Source organism: Pelophylax lessonae, assembly GCF_965119305.1.
Source record: "Pelophylax lessonae genome assembly, chromosome: 5".
NCBI lineage: Eukaryota > Metazoa > Chordata > Amphibia > Anura > Ranidae > Pelophylax > Pelophylax lessonae.
In genome coordinates, this window is record NC_138772.1 from 443,353,703 (window position 1) to 443,377,346 (window position 23,644).

Here is a 23,644-nt window from a genome sequence, read left to right on the forward strand (position 1 = left end):
CATTGTTTGTCCTCGAGTCCTCATGCAATTCCTTCGAATGAACAGCTTTTTTTCTAAGCTGAGATCCCCATTAAGATATTTATAAATTGCTATCATGTCCCCCCTCAGACGTCTCTTCTCCAGGGAGAATAAATCGAGCGATTGCAGCCGCTCTTCACAGTTAAGGTCCTCCAACCCCCTAATCAGTTTAGTTGCCCTTCTCTGGACTCTCTCCAGCTCCAACACATCCCTCCTGAGGACTAGCGACCAGAACTGGACAGAATACTCCAGATGCGGTCGGACCAGAGTTTTATAAAGCGATAGGATTATAGTCTTATGTCTGGAATTCATCCCTTTCTTTATGCATGCTAATATTCTGCTGGCTTTGGCAGCTGCCGCTTGACATTGCATGCTGTTGCCTAATCTATCATCAACCAAGACTCCCAGATCTTTCTCCATTTTTGATTCCCCCAAGGGTTCCCCTCCTAACGTGTATTGTGTTTTTATGTTTTTAGTCCCCAAGTGCAAAACCTTACACTTCTCCACGTTAAACCTCATTTGCCATGTCAAACCTCATTTGCCATCTTCCAACGGGAACACTAGTTCTGGTGACCTGGGGGTCCCCAAGGAATTCCTTTAATTTGCAGGGATTTCCCCTCAGTTTCTGTTTGGCTATGGGAGAGGAAGTGAAGGGAAATCTCCGCAAAGGGACACAGATAAATTAAAAAAATCTGACAGGGGTTATAACCTTCCCTTACTCTATCCAAAATGAAAAAAAAAAGTTTTGCTTATAGTTCTACTTTAAGCTTGAGAGATGCCAAATCGTATTGGCATTCGCTGCATAGTTTAGTACAACCCGGTTGATTTATGTTCTCTACCATTTCAGGCTGGGGAGAAGGAGCATCTTTCAGTGGTATTACAGGACAGGAGGTCTGCTGTGTGTTTGGCATGATAGATCATATCCCTTACCCTATGAAGTGTAAAGTGGGCCATACACCAGTACATTCTTTTAGTTTGGCATGTGGGCTGAAGGAAAGAAATCGAATGGAGTCCTCCATCTTCCCTAAACAGCATTGATGAAGGTACAAACTAGTGATCGACCGATATCGGTTTTTCGATACCGATATTTTCGCCATTGCATATCGGTATTGGCCGATATTTTCATACATTTAAAATTTTTTTTTTTTACTTGACAGGTACTATTGTGGAGGGATCTGGTGGTCTAAAAGACCCCAAATCCCTCCTCTGCACTTAAAAGCATTCAAAATGCCAAGTTTGGCTGTTTAGAATGGTGTCATTTTTTTTAATCTGGCGCCGAGTACCCGGAAGTAATGTCATGACATCACTTCCAGGTTTTTACATGCAGACCCGATCAGAGCCGAATGTGGCTTTTAACGGGTCTTCAAGGGCCCGTGCAGGATGGTTGCCCCATTCTCCCGGTGGGACGGGAAACCTGGGCGAGCTGCAGAAGACGGGGGGGGGGGGTGTACGGGTTGTCATTACAAGACAGCTGACCGTCAGCTATGAAAGCCGGTACCGGGGTGATGCCTCTAGCTGCAGGCATCACTCCGGTACAAGCACTTTACGAAATATCGGTAATATCGGTAAATCGATTCCGATATATCAGGGAAAGTGCATATCGGCCCTCTATATATCCGCTTTGCGTATAATCAGTCGATCACTAGTACAAACCCCTCTGGGCTATTGTATTCTGACGGCTGCAGCCAGAATACTTGAACTGCAGCCACATCTCACTGGATGCAGTCACTGTTTGGTCAAAACTTTTCCAGCAGTCTCCTGAAGCAGGAATGGTAGGACCACCCACTGAGTGAATTTTAGCTGGTTCATAAGGAATTCAGGATTCATATGGCCAACTTAACTAACAGCAAAGGTTTCTGGAGATAAAGCTATACCTTTATTTCGCGTAGCAAAGCTTTGAGCTATGTATTACTACATAGATGGTGTTGTAGCGACGAAACGCGCAGGGCGTGGCTTATTGCGTCATACGTCATTTCCGGTGGCAGTGGTTTTGAACGGTGGAACGCGGAAGCACTCGAACTTGGCGGACCCTGCACGCTGAAGGTGAACTTCCCAATTGTGAGTGGCTATAGCATATTCCTTGTATCTACAGCAATACTACGCAATGGAAGCTACTTTGTAATTGCAGTGCCTTAGGTGACTCTGAGTGGGAGCCAGGCTACACGCGCAGCTTTTACACCCATAAACATCTATGTGTGCCTATGCTGATCCTGAGTGGGAACCAGATCACACGTGCAGCTTTATCCTTACACCAAGTGTGTGGTAAGTGCTCTTGCCTAGTGGGGGGCCACGGGTAACAGCACCTTTTATATTTATATTTGCACGGTATATGGTGTGGGAACTCAGTGCACCACTGGCACAATTTTATTGTATTTCTCAGCACATAGCACTTTATGTCTTTTATGTTGTGGTACCCAGGCCCCTATAAGTCCACACGATAAAAACACACAGTGCACTTTCTATGATATTTTGATATTTTGTATTTGCAATTTATGCTATTTTTATGCTCGTTTATCACTTGAATGCACAGTGCACTTTCTTTCATCTCTATGACATTGATGTCATTCTAAATTTAATTTGGTAGCGCCGACATACAAACAACCCTTGCACCCCACTATGTATTACTACTATTAGATATACACAGCTAAATCACCTGTGGGCTGAATGAGTGAAAATTAATTTATCCCTCAATCCACGCTAAACAGCATGGATAGAGGAATCTACACTGCCGTTTATTGTATTCAAGCAGGTATGGTGAAGTGACAAAACAAAAAAAGGGAAAGGTATAACCAATAAAAAAGAAGATAAATGGATATGAAAAAGTTTACCCACTCGCTCACAAGTGAACGGTATTCAAATGGCAAAACAGCATACTCAAAAAAGGGGAATGGGATGACTAGAAAAAGAGATGTCACCCCAAAAAAAGCGCTATACAGTAGAGTAACAGGGGTATAGCTTCACAGAATTGAGTCTCAAAAGAAAAAACAACGGAACCACTGCTAATGAAAAATAGTAAATTTTATTGAATACAAAAAGCAGAACACACGGTAACGTTGTAAAATAGAGGCACGGTGAAGTGCATCTGATATTTTTCAGGCTTTTGTACTGTTTTTTTTTTTTAACTTAGGATCCTGCCAGTAAAGCCTCGTACACACGCAACGAATTTCCGCCGACTGGCCGTCCGTCTTTTGTCCAGAATGGTGTTTGTTGGTTGGAATGTGCTCAAGACTGCACACTAATTTTCCCACACGACAGAATTCTACTTCAGAAGTGATGTCATGTGTTGGATTGCTTTCTTTGTGTTCTTTCATCTCTGAGCATGCCCAGTCTTGCTCATAAGATTTTTCCCTGTCAAGATCTGTACTGACTGCACGAAAATTGGACGTGTTTTGACGGTGGACAAAAATTTTATAACCTGCACACCAGAATTTTTTCGACCGAAAAGTCGGAGTCGGTTGTCGAGAGCACCATACTAACAAGCCGAAAATCGGCAGATCGGTCGTCGGACGAAAATTCCTGGCCGAATTTCGACTCGTGTGTACGGGCCTTAAGACTTAGCATATACAAAAAGGCAGTCAGCACAGACGATCGAACCCTATTAGAAGTATTGCAAGCTGAACACTAATGACAAAAAAACTAAAACAAGGTATACAAAAAGAAACAAACAGTGCAGCGCAAAAGGATAAGTCATGGACAAATATGAGCAAACTTCTCAAAACAAGTTCATACATAAAGCCCAAAAGTCCCTTAAATCCAACACCCAGATCCAGCTGGTTAGTGCAGAAATAAGGAAGTGAGAACTCCAGGTGAGAAGTCTCTTCATTAACAGCAACACACCACTCTCACCTCATCCACAAACCCCTGTGTTACCAGTAGGTCATAAGCGCTTTTCCCCTTTAATGGGATCACAGTGTATGCAACAGCGGTAACTTCAGACTCCTGTCAGGTAGATAAGGGTAACTGGACCTCCTAGAAAACCACTCATGCATGTATAAATATATGTAAACACATAAATAAAAAATATCTAGGTGCTTTCTGCTATTACAAAGAAAACACTTTTTATTGTAATAAAACTCCTAAGAACATCCTCTTGGTAAACAGCGTATGAGAGATATCACAATGTATCACAATGTCGGTATGACATGCCAGCCGAGCAGGATAGCAGCGGGTAACGTGTAGTGCTGTAATTCCTCCCGTACGCGTTACGTCCTGCGGGACTTCGTCAGCCAGGGTGGAAGTTTGTTCAACATTTTTATTTTGGGAATGTGTGTTTATAATTGTTAGTGGAGTGAAATTGACGTTTGTTTTCAACCACATTGATGAGAAAATTTTAGGGTGCAGGTTTGAAAATATACGAATTAACAAATTCTAACAGTGTTGTGGTTTTCGTTTGGATAAGTCCATTTACTCAAAAACTGAATGTTAAAAGCAAAGAAAAATTTTGAATACTTTTGAATGTAAGGACCCTGCCAACACCACCCAGTTTAACAAACCCTATTTAAAAACTGAAAAAGTTGGGCAGAAAAAAATTAGCTGAACAGTGATGACAGCCAACTAGCCAGATCGCGAGGCTGTTAGAACACAATAGCGGGCAGTGGGAGATTCCTCCATCCATTCTGTGGAATGGGGGGTCTATGGATTCCTCCCATATAACCCAGTGGCTAAACATGTATGGCCACCTTGATTCTTACCATCAGCATCTAAAAACTGTAAAAAAGAAATTAGGGTTTTAAAGGTAAGTCCACTACTCATTCATCTCGAGTTGTTTTTAGTTTGTTTTTGCATTTCCTCCTGTATTTTCTGAAATCTACAGAATTTGGTAGCGCCTTTCCCAGCTAACTCCAATCGTATTTGAATTTGGTGCAGCGTTGCATGGCTCTGCCTGCTTAGCTGCGTCATTCATTACAACCCCACACATGGGTTGAATATCACGCAAAATCAGCCGGTACAATGGATACCAGTGGACAATCGGCCCAAGTGTACAGGTCCTTGTTTTACAGAAGTCGACCTTACAACTTGCTTCTGTCAAACAAGCATGCTGGAAAGCCAGCAGCGGATTGGCATCTGATCAGTGCTCTCAGCCCATGGCTGCGAGAGCTGACCAGTTTGTTCTGAAATCTACAGAATTTAGTAGTTCTTCTCCCAGCCAACTGCAATCGTATTTGAATTTGGTGCAGCTTTGCATGGCTCTACTTGCTTAGCCACGTCATTCATTATAAAGCCCCCACACACGGGTCAAATATTCGCCGAAATCAGCCAGTACAATAGATACCCGTTGACATTCAGCCTGTGTGTACAGGTCCTTGTTTTACAGAAGTCAACCTTACGACTTGCTTCTGTCAAACGAGCATGCTGGAAAGCCAGCAGCCGATTGACATCTGAATAGTGCTCTCAGCCAATGGCTGCGAGCGCTGACCAGTTTGTCCTGGTGGGGGTTGATCTCTCTGTTAGAATATAATACCGCAGCAGGAAGATCGCTGTACTAACATTCAATAGTTAGTACAGAGACCTCTTTGTGAGGTGCTCAGTTTTTTTTCATTCATCTTACTAGACTAGACCAAAAAAATCTTACCGTGTGTACCAGGCTAAGAGAGAGCTGTGAATGAAAAACCTAAAGTGTCATTAGCTACTGCGGCAGGACTGTAGTTCTCAATGGAACACAAGTGCGGTGTTGTCACTGAATTTGCAGCCCATTGTTACTTCCTCTAGCTTTGTAACGGAACATCTGCACCTAGGTACTGATCTGCCCTGGAGGAATACTCTGCAGGAGCCAGAACATGGATCACTGATCATACTTTCAATACTTTTCAGGCTCCGGTACAAAAAAATATTAAAGCGGAGTTCCGGGCACAAAATCGACCTAATCGGTTTTGTGCCCATCCGCTTGCTTTGCTTCACCTGAAAAGGAATTGGATAGTTAGAATTATTTTTTTTTTTTTACTTACCTTGTAATTGTAGAAAGAAATACTCACCTTTCGTCACTTCCTCCCTCTGTGGCCTCGGCCGTCTCTTCCGGTTTGCAATGATTCCTGGGAGCTGAACGTCACCGCTCCCAGGAATCAATGCGACGGCACCGGCCCCACTCGTCACTTCCGGTGCGACGCCACATTCCCTGCTAAACAGCTTCTGGGCATGCCCAGAAGCTGTGTAGGAATGCGGCGCAGCGCCGGAAGTGACGAGAGGGGCCGGTGAAGGTGCATTCTGGGAGAAGAAGACGTGGAAGAGGACGCAGAAGAGGATCGCGCTGGCTTCAGCTGCCCACAACAGAGATGGCAACGCTGTGGAAGAAATTTTATAAGTGAGTATTTCTTCTTGCAGGTAAGTGCGAACCGGGACAGATCAGAGGCTAGCCATTGTGGAATGTACTAGCCCTGACTGTCTCGGGGGTATGTTCATTGAAAAAATGTTTTTGTGCCCGGAATTCCGCTTTAATTGCACATTTTTAGTTTTTTTTTTAAGTGTGCACTTTTTATGATTTTTTTTTATTATTATTATTCTGTTTACAACATTTTTTATTGTTATTATTATTGTTAATATATGTTAATATTATGTTTTATTTATTTGCAAAAGGAGGAATTCTCTTTTAATATCGCTTTAGGGGCCACACAATGATTTTCAAAAACTTTTTGACATGGCACATCTTGAATGTTTTCCTGTTGCTTGATTCACTTTAAAAACTTTACATGACACAAAAGTAAACTTGGTGGTACTCGCCTTCAGCAACTTAATCCTGCTGACTGTGCACACATCTGCTAGCAGTTTCCATCTCCCATCCTTTAGAACCAAGGAGCATTGCATTGCTGAGAATACTGCAAATGACTTTTCTTTCCTGTGTTTAATTGCATTTGCAGGAGCGCCCAGTGCCCTGATTACAAGGGAGGGGAAGAAGGGGGGGGGGGGGGGTAGCTAAAGTATAGGCTAAACTTCTGGCTCTCACACACAAGTTTAGAAGTTGTTTGCAGCCTATCTTCCCTGGAAATCAGAGCTCAGCCTATGCCTAGGAAGACGCCTTAAACCTTTGCCCCACACTTGAACTGGAGCTCAGACATCCTTTTTGCCATCTTGGTCCCTTGTTCAGCCTGCGCTGTCCTGCGCTCTGATTGTGCAGAGGGGGCATTGTTGGCACGATAGACTTCCCAAGGTTTCTGCTCTCTTTCCTGCCATTCATTGGAGGATGAAGGAGGGGACAGCACTGTTGGGGGTGGGTGGTGGGGAAAGAGGCTGGTTCCAGGATGAAGGGGCTGGAGTCACATGGATGCAATCTTTTGATTAATGTCCAAATTTTACTTGCTCTGTTCCCAAACCACAGGCTGGATATCTGCAGGCAGAGGGAAACTTTGCTTTCTTGTTTTAGAAGTCTTGTTTTTAAGCTTTTAGGATTTTTTTTATATAAGGATCTCTTTTAGATTGGATGGATTTGGAGAAGCAGTGATGCCTTTGAAGAAGAAGAAAGAGTGTTAGAAAGTTTCACCAAGTGAAGCAGAAGTTGGGAAAAGTTGTAAGCTTTGGGGGTGATCAGTACTGACTATTGGAACATGACCGAAGAACATCATAGAAGTGATGGAAGGGATGTGGACAGGCAGCTCCGGCTCAGGGTCTGTGTGCTGAGTGAGCTATTGAAGACGGAGAGGGACTACGTGGGGACCCTGGAGTTCCTTGTCTCGGTGAGTTGTGTTTGGGATGGGGGATGCATTCTATTACTGCTCACACAACCAGTTGACATCTCTGGTCCTGCTGCGCTCTGTGGTTCTTTTTGCTAACCCTATATTTTGCCTTACTCATAGCGATCGACTTACATTACAATCAACTCCGATACCAGCTATCGCAAACGATTGATCGATCTTCGATTAAAATCGATGCAACGCATGCGTTATTGTTCTGCGTCTTGCAATCAAATGAAAATTTTATTCAAAGAAAGCAATCTATCAATTTATATTTTTAATGATCTTTTAAAAGCAAATAATTTAATCGATCTGAATCAGGCGTGCATATATTTATTCGATTGCTCAGGAGCAACCACCAATATTCAGCCAAGACCGAGCATGTTGGTAGAGTCAAAATTGCAGGTCTGGCAAAGGGTTCAGTGAGCTATTGAAGACTGAAAGGGACTATGTGGGGACCCTGGAGTTCCTTGGTGAGTTGTGTATGTGATGGGGGATGGGGAATGTTTTCTATCACTGCTCAGACAGCCAGAGAATGGGATTATCAGAAGGAACCAAAGAAGTGCAAACAAAAGGTGACACTCAGAAATAGACTGGGGAAAATAATTATCTACATAAGCCTGCATGCTGTTCATACACTTGGCAGTTTTTGGAAATGTTCCTTTAAAATTTTGATTTAAAAAAAGAATTGCAATGAATTGAACGATTGCAGTGATCTGGCTGTTTCAATATTTTCCCACATTTGAGCCATCATGTGATCAAAACTGCTGTAAAAATCAATGGATAACCACTAAAATGCCGATCAAAATGCTTTTGCCACGAAAGAAGATGAAAATGATCAAAAGAGTGTTTGGCGGATTGGTGTAGACCGTTCAATTGCTTCCTATTTTTCCAGCTTTTAAGATTTTAATTGGCAAGTGTATGGCCAGCAATAGAATCTTCTGACAGCTTGTACACATTTGTGAGAACCCAAGTGTAACTATTACCTTGTTTTGGTTTTTGACAAAGTCATTTTTGACATAATGGGCTTTATTGACATATCACAGGAAAAGATAAAAGCACAGCAATGCTGGCCATACACTTGTCGAAAAATTGTTCAAACTAGTTTCCAATAACGCAAACCCGGCCATGAGAGCAAACGATTTTACCATCATGTAATGAGCAAATTTTGATTGATAAATTGTTCGATGGACATAAAGGAATCCGTTTTTATTTGTTTTGTCACATATGCCTAGTGCAAACGTTTTGGGCGAGAAACACATTAACCTTTCAATTTATCGTTCATTTAGCAGGATTTTACAAACTGTTTCTTCAATTTTTCAGCTTTTAAAAGTTAAAACCGATTTTCTATTTGTGCCCATTAACTGGACAATAAAACTAACCAACGATCGATCGAAATGACAGATTTTTGAACGATTTATCGGCTAGTGTATGGCCAGCATAACCCATATCAGCACATACAGGCAAGAAGGTTGGTTGGTTGGTGCAAATAACTGCATGTTGCTTTTTGCATCATTACATAACCTCAGCGGCATTGCTGGCCAATAATCTCAATTGTAATAATATAAATGTAATGCTTACATAACTCTGGGGACATTATTTAACCCAATTTTACCCGAAGCAGTAAAATGTGCAGAATCATATCGACCAATCAGAAATAAGCTCTTCGCATTGGGATTCTTTAGAATTAAAGCTACATGATTGCTTTGGATGTCACAGATCACTTGTCAGAGATCAGCCACAATATTTAGTATAATAAAAATATATGTGGTTAGCTAAATGAGATTTTTAGGAATCATTCACATAGGTTCTGTATAATGCGTGCCTGCTGGTTTGCACTGTGAAGAGGTGGTGCCATGAGTTGTTATAGAGCATGGCACTGTTTACCTTTTTTGTTTTTATTAACTTTATTGAAATGTCACAAGATGATATTTCATTTAGCTTTATGCACTCCAGTGCTGCCATATGGTGCAGTGCATTGCAAAGTGCTACACCGCAAAAAATGCAACATACCCAACTTTTTCAGAGCACACCAACGCAGCATGTTGGCATGAATGTAAACAATAGGACACAGGGCAGCCATCAAGGGGGGACAGCCCATACACATGTAAGGGGCCCAGGCGTTCCAAGGGGCCCAGCTGCCCAGGCCCCAACCAAGTAGACCCAGTAGTTGCAGCTGTAGTAACTAGCAATTGCTAATGCATGGTGGCTGCAGAGTAAGCCGATGCAGCTAAATGGATGTCTCTTTGCTGGATTGGGATATCTCTTTGCTGAATATATGAGGATGTCTCTTTACTTGATTGGGATGTCTCTTTGCTGAATATATGAGGCCTTCTCTTTGTTGGATTGGGATGTCTCTTTGCTGAATATATGGGGATATCTCTTTGATGGATTGGATTCATTTTCATTTATTAAGATGTAAGAGTGTTAAAATAGAAGCGGGTACACTGAAGGACACGGTGGGATGGCCAGTGGGCTGATTTGGTGGGACGGCCAGAGGGTGGGCCCTGTGAAATGTTGGTGGTCAGGCCCGGAGGGGCCCAGGCCTAAAGCTGTGTAAGGGGACCCAAAATTTCTGATGGCTGCCCTGATAGGACATGTAGCACATTGCCATGTTCATACATTGAGCAGGATTGCCCAAAGTAGCAAACAAAATGGCCCCTGCCCCCAACTAAATCTCTGTTTTTAACGCATACTGTTGGACAGGTTAATTTGATTGATTAGCAAACTGGTTGGTGAATTGAGCTGGGATATCGTTGTTTTTGTTTCACATGCTTTGCCCAAAGTAGCCCAAAGCATATGGTGTGAATAGGCACTAATAGCTTGGACTTATGGTTCATCAGTTGCAAGGAGCAAAAGGTTTACAACTCTAATGTGGCTTAGTCCGCCGATAAACAACATATACAATAGTTCAACTGAAATTTGCTAATATAACCTAGTCCTTGTAAAAATTGATATATTGTTGGGTGCAAGTGGGTACATGTTATGTTGATAAGACATCATGCTTACAGACACTTAGCAGCACCTATGTACTGAGGCGTAAAATCCCTGGGGCTTTCTGGCGCCCAGGAAGCCACATGTGCCGCATACAGCGCAAATACAAGTGAATGGCTGTACGGGTAAACACTGATGGCTTCTGCATCAGCGATCACCCATGTATAGACGGACAGTGGTTATCCCCAAACGTGCAACTTTCATGTTTGGGATTAGGAACTGCATGTGCAAGGCTAAGCATAGGCGCATAAAGCCATTCACTTGTTTTGCCTGCTGTAGGCAGCACATGTGGCTTCCTGGGTGCCAGAAAGCGCCAGGGATTTTATGCCTCAACACACAGGAACTGCTAAGTGCCCATGTGCATGAATGAGATGAAGCTTTTTAGAATTTATATTCGAGATGTCTTGTATGGTGCTTGTTAGTGATGTAAGAATTTAGACTCAGTTATGTTCTTGTCACACTTGATGGATGAATAAAAAGAAATACAAGTCTCCCTTCCGTCTGGGATTGTTTGATAGTCTGTGAGGATGGGATTGTGTGCCCCTGTATATCACAAAAGTACACAGTGCCCAATTGTACTGAGGAGCATAAAGAGACAGTGTGATCACTGGGGTCCATGCATGTCTGGGTATTAGCTCTTCCTGACCATTCTTGTAGCAGGGACTATGAAGAAGATAATATATATCTCAGTGTAGTAGTTCTTGGGTATGCATATAAGGAATGCAATGGAGCAGCATATGTAAACATTGCAGTTGATTTATTTTATTGTTTTTGCTTTATTGTTCAAGATTATAGGGCCCATTGACACCAGTGGGCATGTAAAATGCTCTGTTTTCTGGTGTGCATGTGTAGGGTTAGTGTGATGTGTTGTTACAATGCATTGACAGTTTTTTTTAACTTCCCAGTCAGGTCATCCTGGTCAGGACAGGACACTATCTGCATGTGAGTTTGCATGATCCCCTCGTTGCATGGGTTTCCCCCATGCATTCTGGTTTCCTCCAAAGACATGCTGGTAGGGTAATTGGTTTCAATTGACCCTTGTATGTGTGTGGGTGTATGTGTACATGTGAGATTGAGACCTTAGATTGTAAGCTCCTTGAGGGCAGGGACCGATGTGACTGTACAGTATGTAAACCGCAGCGTGACTTGTCAGTGTTATATACATACCTGTATGATAATGGCTTCATTGAAATGTCAAAAAATTACATTTCATTTATTAATATGCAATGCAGCGCATTGCAGTGTGGTGAAGTGTGTCACATTATACCGCGCTGCATAAAAATGCAGCATGTACTACTTTTTCTCAACATAGAATTGAACTAATAGGACATCAAGCAAATTGCCTTGTTTGTGCACTGGGCAAAGCTGCCATCACAGCCCAAAGCATAAGGTATAATTGGCCCCCCTATAATCATGATTTTTATTAAACAATAGTGGTTTGCAGAAAAATAATGCCAACCTTAGAAATGTTGGTCTGTATAAAACAGGTTTGCGCACTGAGAGGAATTCCTGTTGTGTAGGTCTCTGCTGGAAGCTGCTGGTGAAATATGAAACATCACCCTATCCTTGCAGTATAACAGAGCTCAGAGGAGCCATGATTGGTTGTGGTGTGATAATTATACAGTGCCTTGAAAAAGTGTTCATACCCCATGACATTTTCCACATTTTGTCATGTTACAACCAAAAACTCAAATGTATTTTATATGATAGACCAACACAAAGTGGCACATAATTGTGAAGTAGAAGGAAAATGATAAATGGTTTAAAAAATGTTTTACAAATAAATATCTGAAAAGCATGGAATGCATTTGTATTCAGCCCCCTGAGTCAATACTTTGTAGAACCACCTTTTGCTGCAATTACAGCTGCAAGTCTTTTTGGGGATGCCTCTACCAGCACATCTAGAGAGTGACATTTTTTCCCACTATTCCCACTATTCTTTGCAAAATATGCTGCCACCATCATGTTTCACAGTGGGGATGGTGTGTTCAGGGTGATGTGCAGTGTTAGCTTTCTTCCACACATAGCATTTTGCTTTTAGGCCAAAAAGTTCAATTTTGGTCTCATCTGACCAGAGCACCTTCTTCCACATGTTTCTGTGTCCTTCAAACTGCAAACTGCATACGGGACTTCTTATGGCTTTCTTTCAGCAATGGCTTTCTTCTTGCCCTTCTTCCAAAAAGGCCAGATTTGTGGATTGCACAACTAACAGTTGTCCTGTGTACAGATTCTCCCAACCTGAGATGTGGATCCCTGCAGCTCCTCCAGAGTTACTATGGCCTCTAGACTGCTTCTCCGAATAATGCTCTCCTTGCCCGACCTGTCAGTTTAGGTGGACACCAATGTTTTGGTAGGTTTGCAGTTGTGCCAAACTCTTTCCATTTTCGAATGATGGATTGTACAGTGCTCCGTGAGATGTTCAAAGCTTGGGATATTTTTTTATAACCTAACCCCGCTTTAAACTTCTCCCCATTATCCCTGACCTGTCTGGTGTGTTCCCTGGTCTTCATGATGCTGTTTGTTCACTAAGGTTCTCTAATAAACCTCTGAGGGCTTCACAGCACAGCTGTATTTATACTGAGATTAAATTACACACAGGTGGACTCTATTTACTATTTAGGTGACTTCTGAAGGCAGTTGGTTCCACTAGATTTTAGTTAGGGGGTATCAAAATATAGGGGGGCTAAATACAAATGTGCACCAAACTTTTCATATATTTATTTGTAAAAACTTTTGAAAAACATTTATCATTTTCCTTCCACTTCACAATTATGTGCCACTTTGTGTTGGTCCATCACATAAAATCCCAATAAAATACATTTACGTTTTTGGTTGTAACATGACAAAATGTGGAAAGTTTCAAGGGGTATGAATACTTTTTCAGGACAGTACATAATGTGCCTTACTGAAGCATAGACAGATTATATTTCAGATATTGTAATAGCGGTATGATACTTGTATGATCTTTATTTCTCTGTTCACCAATCCATAAACTGACACACAGCTACAATGTAACAATGGTAAAAAAAGTTGCAATATTGATGCATTGTTTCTTTTTGTTGGTCAGCAAAACAAGCTGCTTACCAGTAGCACTAGCTACAGTACATGTGGGTAGGGTCCTGCTGGTAAATACTGTATATTGTGAATACGTAGAGGGTGAGCCTTTGTCTGGCTCTATGATGACGCCAGAGGTAGTCTGTCTACAAATCAATCAGAATAAAATGAACTGTGACCCATTGGGTGGGGGAGTCAGGAGGAGAATAGGGGCAGCTATAATTTTTTTTTTTTTTTTTTTTACTATACTGCTCCAGATATTGTCTTTCTGCTGTTTTTTAAGTTTCATCACCCTGTCCCCAGCCTGTGATTGAACACTGATAGAGCAGCAGATTACCTCTTCTCATTCCTCCTGTTACAATGTTCCTTGTGCCTGCAGGATATCTCTTTGGCTCCCAGTGCTGCCCCTTCTTCACACAGTTTCAGTGCTGACCATCACCTGATCAGCATAATTTCCCTAAAGTTGGCCAAACACCAGTTTGGTTTTCTTTTTTTTTATTGTAATAAAAGCATTTATATATTGCCAACAATGTACACAGCACTTAACACGCGCACACACACACACACACACACACACGCGCACACACACGCACACACACACACACACGCACACACGCACACACGCACACACGCACACACACGCACACACACACGCACGCACGCACACACACGCACACACACACGCACACACACGCACACACACACGCACACACACACACACACGCACGCACACACATGCACACACACGCACACACGCACGCACACACACACACACACGCACGCACACACATGCACACACACACACACACGCACGCACACACACACACACACACACACACATGCACACACACACACGCACGCACACACACACACACGCACACACGCACACTTAGGTGACAGATAACCTACTAGCATGTCTTTGGATTGTGGTAGGAAATCCATGCAAACACAAGTAGAACATGCAAACTCCATGGAGTAGTGGCCTTTTGGCTAAGATCAAGTGTACAGTAGTATCTGTTCTTATAACTTGTTAGGGAACTCCCTTTTGCCAATGGGTGCCAGTCAGTATTTCCCTGATGTCGTTCGGTTAGAATGGGGGGCGGGCGGTGTGAGGGCCTTTTTCCTCTTGGGTTGATTCTGGCCTTGTGCACAATGCTTGTCCCCAGTTGTAGGCAAGGCTCTCCCTAAGCTCACTAAGTTCTGATGCCTTCCTGGAAGGGATGGGGCTGCACTGGTCTGGCCGAGGACTGGGCTCCAAAATAAGCCTGTGGTGTCTGTGCCCCTTGGGTGGCAGTCCAGGGGTGCCGTGTACTCACTGTGTATGGGGTTTACTTTGAGGCTATTGGCACCAAGGCCACTGCACCATGACACACTTTTTTGGCTAGGACCAGAGGGATTCCTGGCTGAAGGGCCTGCCCTGGTATTGCACCATGGCACTATACACTTATCCCCTTTCATTTAATTCCTATTTATGTTTGTTTGCCACTTTTGCATGGTATACTTTCACGGCTCGATTACTAGGGTGTAGGTCCTTGGGCCTGCCCTGAAAATCTTGGGTGGAGGTAGATATGGCCTTCTGGCTTGATTCACCCTCTCTTATAGGGTTTCCCTTCAGGGGAGCCCTACCTAGTACTTGGGGTAGGTCTGTTTCGGTAGACCTCCCAGAGAACGGGATCCGCCTGGCTTTGGCTAGGTGGTCCAGTAAGTGCCTCAATTGTTACTTTCTTTTTGCACCGGGTGTTTGGTCTGAATGTGTTTCATACACCACAGGCTTTAGAGAGAGAACAAAATAGTGCTAACCACAAGCCACTGTGATAAACTGGCTATACAGGGATTGAAATGTAGAAAGTACAGCAGGAACTGGATGAATTTCAATCCATGTATAACCATTCCCCTTCAGGAGCTAGTTGGTCCAGTGATCAACTCCTCCCGAATAGGACTGTCAGTGTATTTCTGCTTGATCAGCTCTTGTAGCTAGTCGGATTCCCCCGATCACATGGGGCAACAGATCTATCTCTGGCCTGACTTCTACAGCCACAACTAACTTCATTTAGCATTTAAAATGCAGGGGCTGCTAGTGGAAAGCGTGCATACCTGAAGAACTGAGCTAAAATAACACTGTGCTCCTAGCAGTTTTAGGAGAGCTGGCACTTGGATTAGAGAGCATTAGATAAGAGTAATTAGCACATTACACTCACCCCCCTCTGTGCTTTTCAGGGGGAATTCATGGAGCTTTCAATTTATAACATGTATAAGGCTGTGTTTTCTACTATTGTTAGTATAACAATATGTAATGCACTACAATTAAGCCTTTGTTAAAAGAAACTGTGAGGTTTCTTTTTTGTACTTTCTAAAATCTGCACCTATGATTTATGCTCCATTTTACAGAAATAACTATACTGGGGTTTCATGAGCAAATTGTAGCCAAACATGCTTCAGTAAATAATTAATTTCTTTTCTGATTGATCTCTCCTGGTAGGAATAGTCATCTATAGTCAACAATCTATTCGATCGATATGCGACACATGAGAAAGTGAATTTTGATCGTCAATTAAGATTGCACCTCTGTTTCTACTGTGCAAGCTCATATGAAAATGTATATATAATATAGCATGCTGTCTAATTCCACTGTCTGCAGATTCAATTGTTTTGATCGAATAACACATCGATCGGATAAAAGAATCCAAGCATGTGTGGCCACCATTAGAGATCAGATCAAATCTGTGTCAGTATATATGGGACTGCCTTGAATTGATTGTAAAGTCTTGAGACAAACATATTATAGTTACCCAGACCCAGAGTGGCCCAGATCCCCCTCCTGTCGGGTCCCTCTTCGCTGCTCCTGGCCCCTCCCTCCTGTCAAGTTCCCCCACTGCAAGCAGCTTGCTATAGGGGCACCCGAGCCGCGCTGAAACTCTGTGTGTCCATTCAGACATGGAGCTGCATTTCGGCCCCGCCCCCTTTCTCTCTCTCCTGATTGGCTCACTGAATTTTATTGACAGCAGCAGGAGCCAGTGGCACCGTACTGCCATCTCAGCCAATCAGGAGGGAGGGTCTCAGGCAGCCGCGACACTCCTGTAACATCGCTGGATAGAGATGGGCTCAGGTAAGTGTTAGAGGAGCTGAGGGGAGCTGCTACACACAGAAGGCTTTTTATCTTAAAGAGGAAGTAAACCCTCCTCTGACACTTTTACCTATAGGTAAGCCTATAATAAGGCTTACCTATAGGTACTGTAAATATCTCCTAAACATGTACCGTTTAGGAGATTACCTTACATGCAGCCAGTCACTGGCGCATGCGCTCTGAAGGAACAGCCGCTCGTGCCATTTCTTCAGAGACCCGTGCCGTGACTGTCGGCTCCCGTGCGCGGGAGTGACGTCACCGCGGCTCCGGCCAATCAGATGGCCGGATGCCGCGATCCCGGAAGACGGGCGACTGGACATGTCGCCCGTCATAGAGGTGAGCGGACGGCACGACGGGGGCTCGTTCTAAGGTAAGTATTTCATAATGAGCTAGTATGCGATGCATACTAGCTCATTATGTGTTTATCTTTCAGGGTGTAAAAAAAAAAAAAAAAATTTTTAGTGGAGTTTACAACCTCTTTAATGCAAAGAATGCATTAGGATAAAAAAACCTTCGGACTACAACTTCTTTAAAGCGATTGTAAACGATCACCTTGTAAAACAACTCATCTGTTTAACCACTTAACGCAAACTGACATAGCCCTACGTCGGCTCACTTTAAGTGGTTGTACTGGAATGTTGCCTCTAGCTAGAGGCATCACCCCGGTACCGTTGTTTAGAGCCTGCGGTCAGGTTTCCGGTGGTAACAACCGATGCGGCTCGGGAACTGCTCAATCGTTACCCCGGCGAGCTGGAGGGGACGTCACCCACCCTCCCGCCGCCTTCCCCGGGTCTCCCGTCCCAACGGGAGACCCGAGCAACCAGCCGGCGCCTCCGCTGGCTGGATGGAGTCCCGATCTAAGTCGGATGTGTGAGCAATAATTAAAAAAAAAGAGCTACACTCTAACTCTAAACTGGTAACCGTTAAAAATTTTTAAAGCGTCGCCTATGGAGATGTTTATTGACCGTAGTTTGTCGCCATTCCACGGGTGTGCGCAATTTTAAACTGTAACATGTTGGGTATCTATTTACTCGGCGTGACATCATCTTTCACAATATACAAAAAAAATTGGCTAACTTTACTGTTTAGTTTTTTTTAAATGCAGTGAAATGTGATTTTTTTGTAATTTTTCCAAAAAAATGGCGTTTGAAAGACCGCTGCGCAAATACCGCGTGACAAAAAATATTGCAATGACCGCCATTTTATTCTCCAGTGTCTTTGCTAAAAAAAAAATATATATATATAATGTTTGAGGGTTCTAAGTAGTTTTGTAGCAAAAAATACAGATTTTAACTTGTAAACAAAAAGTGTCAAAAATAGGCCTGGAGTTTAAGTGATTAAAATAGAAATTAAAGGCACAACATTTGTGTATAAATATAAAAAACATTATAAATACCTTTTTTCACCTTTTTTATAAGTGATCACATTCCCTCTGTTCTCAGCTGCATAAGAGCTGGGGGAAGGAGAAGCAGTAGCACACTGATCTTCCCAGTGAGTGGCTGTGCAGCGTGGGCAAGTCAGGCCAAGTCTGATCATTGGAGTGTACACTGAGTTCCCAGCACAGCTAGATAACTGACCATGGTGTATTCTCCTGCTTAGTGTGGTCAATTTTTAAAGGAAAGCAGAGGGACTGGCAGAAACGCCAGGAGTTTCATACAAAGGAAGCAATAAAAAAAAAAGAGAACAGGAGACTTTTTCAAGTACATGGTATGAAGTGTTGGGGTAACAAACGCTTTAATTCTTAGAGAAGGTAGTACCCAAGAGTAATAGGTTGCAAAATGTTAGTCTGCACGTGCTTGAGGAAGTAAGTTGCTATAACATACCTCCCAACTTTAGAACTTGAGAATGAGGGACAATTCAGGGGGCGGTGACCTGTGGTGGCGCATAGATTGCTGCAGCAAAAATGGATGTGGCCAAACTGTTAATAGTGGTTGAGGCTTAAGCATGGTTAAACAACGTCTAGGCTTTCTTGTACCTATGAAATTTGCATTGGTTGCTGTACCACAAGAAAGAGTCTGACAGACACATAGCAACCCAGCACAAACATTAAAAAAAAAAAAACACTCCCATTACAGATGATTTTGTGTACACTGAAATTAGACAAAGAGCTAACACGTTGTCTGAGCCTATCTTAAAGAAGAACTTCATTAAAATAATCAAGGTGGGGCAGGTGCCTTGGGTGCCTGTGCTAGTGTGCCCCTGTTCTGGCAATGGGCTCTGTGATTCGGGAGGAGCTGAGATTTAGATAAATATTGTGACAGTCCCGCTGAATCTTGGACAGTTGGGAGGTATGCCTTTCCTGTTCCCTTCTCCTCACCTTATCCCCTTCTTCTACAAACTGCCCCCTCCTGTGCACAGTACACCCCTCCCTGTACACGCTTCCCCCTTCTGCGCACAGTACACCCCTCCCTGTACACACTGCCCCCTCCTGCGCACAGTACACCCCTCCCTGTACACACTGCCCATTCCTGTGCACATTACCCCCCTAGACATTGCCCCCTCCTGCGCCCAGTACACCCCTCCCTGTACACACTGCCCCCTCCTGCGCACAGTACACCCCTCTCTGTACACACTGCCCTCTCCTGCACACATTATCCCCCCATACTCACTGCCCCCTCCTGTGAACAGTACACCCCTCTCTGTACACACTGCCCTCTCCTGCACACATTACCCCCCCATATACACTGCCCCTCCTGTGAACAGTACACCCCTCCCTGTACGCACTGTCCCCTCCTGTGCATAATACCCCTCCCTGTACACACTGCCCTCTCCTGGGCACATTACACCCCTCTCTGTACACACTGCCTTCTCCTGCACACATTACCCACCCTGTACACACTGCCCCCTCCTGCGCACAATACACCCCTCCCTATACACACTGCCCCCTCCTGCGCACATTACCCCTCCCTGTACACACTTTCCCCTCCTGCACACATAGAACACCCCTCCCTATACACAATGCCCTGTCCTGTGCACATTACCCTTCCCTGTACACACTGCCCCCTCTTGTGCACAGTAAACCCCCCCAGTACACAATGCCCCCTCTTGTGCATAGAAAACACCTCCCTGTACACTCTGTCCCCTCCTGTGCACATTACACCTCCCTGTACACACAGCCCCCCCCCCCCTTGTCTACAGTACACTCCTAACTGTACACACTGCCCCCTCCTGCACACAGTACACTCCTCCCTGTACACACTGCCCCCTCCTGCGCACAGTACACTTCTCCCTGTACACATTGCCCCATCCGGCGCATAGTGCACCCTCCCTGTACACACTGTCCCCTCCTGCGCATAGTGCACCTCCCCTGTACACACTGCCCCCTCCTGCGCATAGTGCACCTCCCCTGTACACACTGCCCCCTCCTGCACACAGTACACTTCTCCCTGTACACACAGCCCTCTCCTGCGCACAGTACACCCCTCCCTGTACACATTGTCCCCTCCTGTGCATAGTACACATCCCCTGTACACACTGTCCCCTCCTGCGCATAGTGCACATCCCCTGTACACACTGTCCCCTCCTATGCATAGTGCAGCTCCCCTGTACACACTGCCCCCTCCTGCGCATAGTGCACCTCCCCTGTACACACTGCCCCCTCCTGCACATAGTGCACCTCCCCTGTACACATGGCCCCCTCCTGCACACAGTACACTTCTTCCTGTACACACTGCCCCCTCCTGTGCACAGTACACCCCTCCCTGTACACACTGTCCCCTCCTGCGCATAGTGCACCTCCCCTGTACACACTGCCCCCTCCTGCGCATAGTGCACCTCCCCTGTACACAATGCCCCCGCCTGGATGCAGTACGCCTGTCCCTGTACACCCAGCCCCCTCTTGCACACCTGTCCCCATTCCCTGTAATCTGAGACATCTAGTTGCTGAGACACTGCACTAGTTATTGCTCAGCCTGGCAATGGTAAAAGCTGATGTCGGCAGAGTGCTTTCTCTACTCGGCTGAGTACTGGGGGTTCTCATATTCTTAAGAAAGCTGTAAATCAGCCATTGTCTGCTCACATACCTGACATCAAGGGCCAACCTGCCAGCCTGCCCTGCTGCAGCTTCCCAGAGTACAAACCAAGGACGCCCTAGTCCTAATTGGAGGCTTCCTGGACAGTGATCTTTTGTATACCTGGGGCAGTTCACAGTCAAAGAGGGAGCCATCCGGATTCAGTTCCACAGAGTGGCAGGAAAATATATAGATCCATATATATATATATATATATATATATATATATATATATATATATATATATATATCTATATATATATATATAGATATATATATCTATATATATATTGTTTTTAGCAGAGACCCTAGGGAGTAAAAAGCATTTTTTATTGTTCATTTTATATTTTCCCATTAAATTTTTTGTTTTTTGAACACTTTTATTCCTATTACAAGGAATGTAAACATCCCATGTATTAGGAATAGGGCAGGACAGGTCCTCTTTACGGAGTGATCTGGTTTCTATAAGTCCCCAGATCTTTCTTCTATGCTGGAAAGCCTGAGATAAAAAAAAATCTATCTCAGACTTTCCAGCAAAAAAAAGGCAGTGTTTACATCTGCCGGAGCCAGGAGTAATGTCATGATGTCGCTCCTGGCCTCCGAGGGTCATAGAGATGGCCGCGGACCACTCTTCGGTTCCCTGATCGCACGGATGAGTCAGTTGAAGCACCCAAGGGCGGCGGAAGGGGGGGGGAGGCGTGGGGGGCTTCCCCTCCCACTGCCTGTAAAAGCAATCAAGCAACCAAAAAGCCGCTATGATGACTTAACTTTGAAGTGAATTTCCGGCTGAAAAAAAAAAGATACCTGAATAATGCCTGCATCATTGCAATATCCCCACTCAAAATCCAGGACATCATATGACTACCTACGGGCGGTAAGTAGTTAAATTTGCCACGCCGTGTGTACAGCCCCCTTTGGCTGTATGTTATCTTTTAGGAGGGCAGCTGGGCATTGTCAGACCGTGGCTTAACCGCCTGTTTTTAGGGATCCCTTGACATCCATGTAAACAGGGCCTTAAAGTGGAACTTCACACTCCCAATCACCATAAATAATATATAGAAAAGTATATCATATTTACTTATTTGTTTACATGTATTCAGTTACTTCCTAGTTTCTAGCCTCTGCAAATTATGTCACACATCCCAGGAGTCTTTAGAAGGGTCAACAACTGATTCACTTTTTAGGTAAACCCAGGAGTCTTCAGGAGGGGAGGAGAGAAGGAGGGGTTTTCTTAGCTAGGCACACTCTCCTGCATGCATGCTTGAGCTAAGGGCAGATGGATTTCAGGAAGTAAATGCTACATGAATCATTTGCCCTTACTCAAGATGGCCACGGCCAGAAATGCTAGTGGGGTGTTTTTCAAAGTGATTTCTTAACAAAGTAAAGCATAGAAACATGGATTGATGGGGAAGTTTGCTTTGAATATTCAAAATTTATTAAATAGTGTTTCTGGTTTGTGGTGCTCAGATGCAGTGAAGATCTGCTTTGAAGTTATACTGTGACTATACTAAAGTTCCCCGGGAAAGCTACAGCGCACAGTAATGACGGGAAGGTTAACAGGATGGGAGCTGCAGAAGACAGACATCTCAAGTCTCCCGCAAGTCGCGGGAGACTCCCGCTTTCCACCCTGAGCTCACGGACACCCGCAAGCTTAGGGCAATATCCCGGTCACAGTCAGGAGATGTCGATGCAGAGTGTCAGCGCCTGTGCAGTGAGAGTAAGAACGGCCGGCGGAGCCGCTGTAGATTCGGCTCACAGGCGGAGTGATATAATCACATGCACTCCGCCTGTGGGAGGAGCGGCAGAGAGGAAGCAGCCACTTTGCTCTCAACTTCAGCCGCATCTTCCACTTCAGAGGCATTTTGGCGCGCGCTGGATCATCGGCCACAGCACTGACCAACTCTGACCTAACCTAAGCCCAGAGGCCAGCACAGACTAGAGAGCAGCACCAGAGAGCCAGCACCAGGACCAGTACCAGCACCAGTTACCAGGCCAGAACCAGCACCAGTTACCAGGCCAGTACCAGCACCAGGGACCAGGCCAGTACCAGCACCAGTTACCAGGCCAGTACCAGCACCAGTTACCAGGCCAGTACCAGCACCAGTGACCAGGCCAGTACCAGCACCAGTGACCAGGCCAGTACCAGCACCAGGGACCAGGCCAGCACCAGTTACCAGGCCAGTTCCAGCACCAGTGACAAAGCCAGTACCAGCACCAGTGACAAAGCCAGTACCAGCACCAGTGACCAGTACCAGCACCAGTTACCAGGCCAGTACCAGCACCAGTGACCAGGCCAGTACCAGCACCAGTGACCAGGCCAGCACCAGTGACAAAGCCAGTACCAGCACCAGTGACCAGGCCAGTACCAGCACCAGTTACCAGGCCAGTACCAGTACCAGCATCAGTGACCAGGTATACTGATTACATTCCATTTAATTTCATTATTCTCTGGTTGTGTTAAATTGTTAAATTGGAAAAGGGGGGGGTGCGGTGGCGTCGGCGTGCGTGGGGGGCGCGGCGGCGGCGGGTGCATGGGGGGGGGGCACCTCCCTGAAATGAGTTTTTGCAGGTTGGGATGTCTGAGAAGACCAAGATTGAAAAGTGTCAATCAGAAATGTCAGTTACCCTGTATATTTCCGTGGACGATTCATCTTGATCAGAGCGGAGTTCAGCAGCACAGGCAGTGTGATAGGTAAAAATATATACTTTTTATTTACAGGTATAGCTCTTCTGGGGAACTATATTCTAGTGACAGAGTCAGATAATTGTCCATAGTTTGTCCT

General features: G+C 44.6%; 1 protein-coding gene across 1 annotated transcript in view; it reads left to right on the top strand.

The window, feature by feature from the left end:
- Positions 1-7,277: 7,277 nt before the first annotated feature.
- Positions 7,278-23,644, top strand: part of PREX2 (phosphatidylinositol-3,4,5-trisphosphate dependent Rac exchange factor 2) — a 438,451-nt gene continuing 422,084 nt past the window's right edge. Inside the window, exon 1 of the mRNA XM_082259215.1 lies at positions 7,278-7,682. Within this exon, the coding sequence (XP_082115341.1) occupies positions 7,554-7,682 (129 nt within the window). The 5' untranslated portion in view covers positions 7,278-7,553. The remainder of the gene's footprint in view (positions 7,683-23,644) is intronic.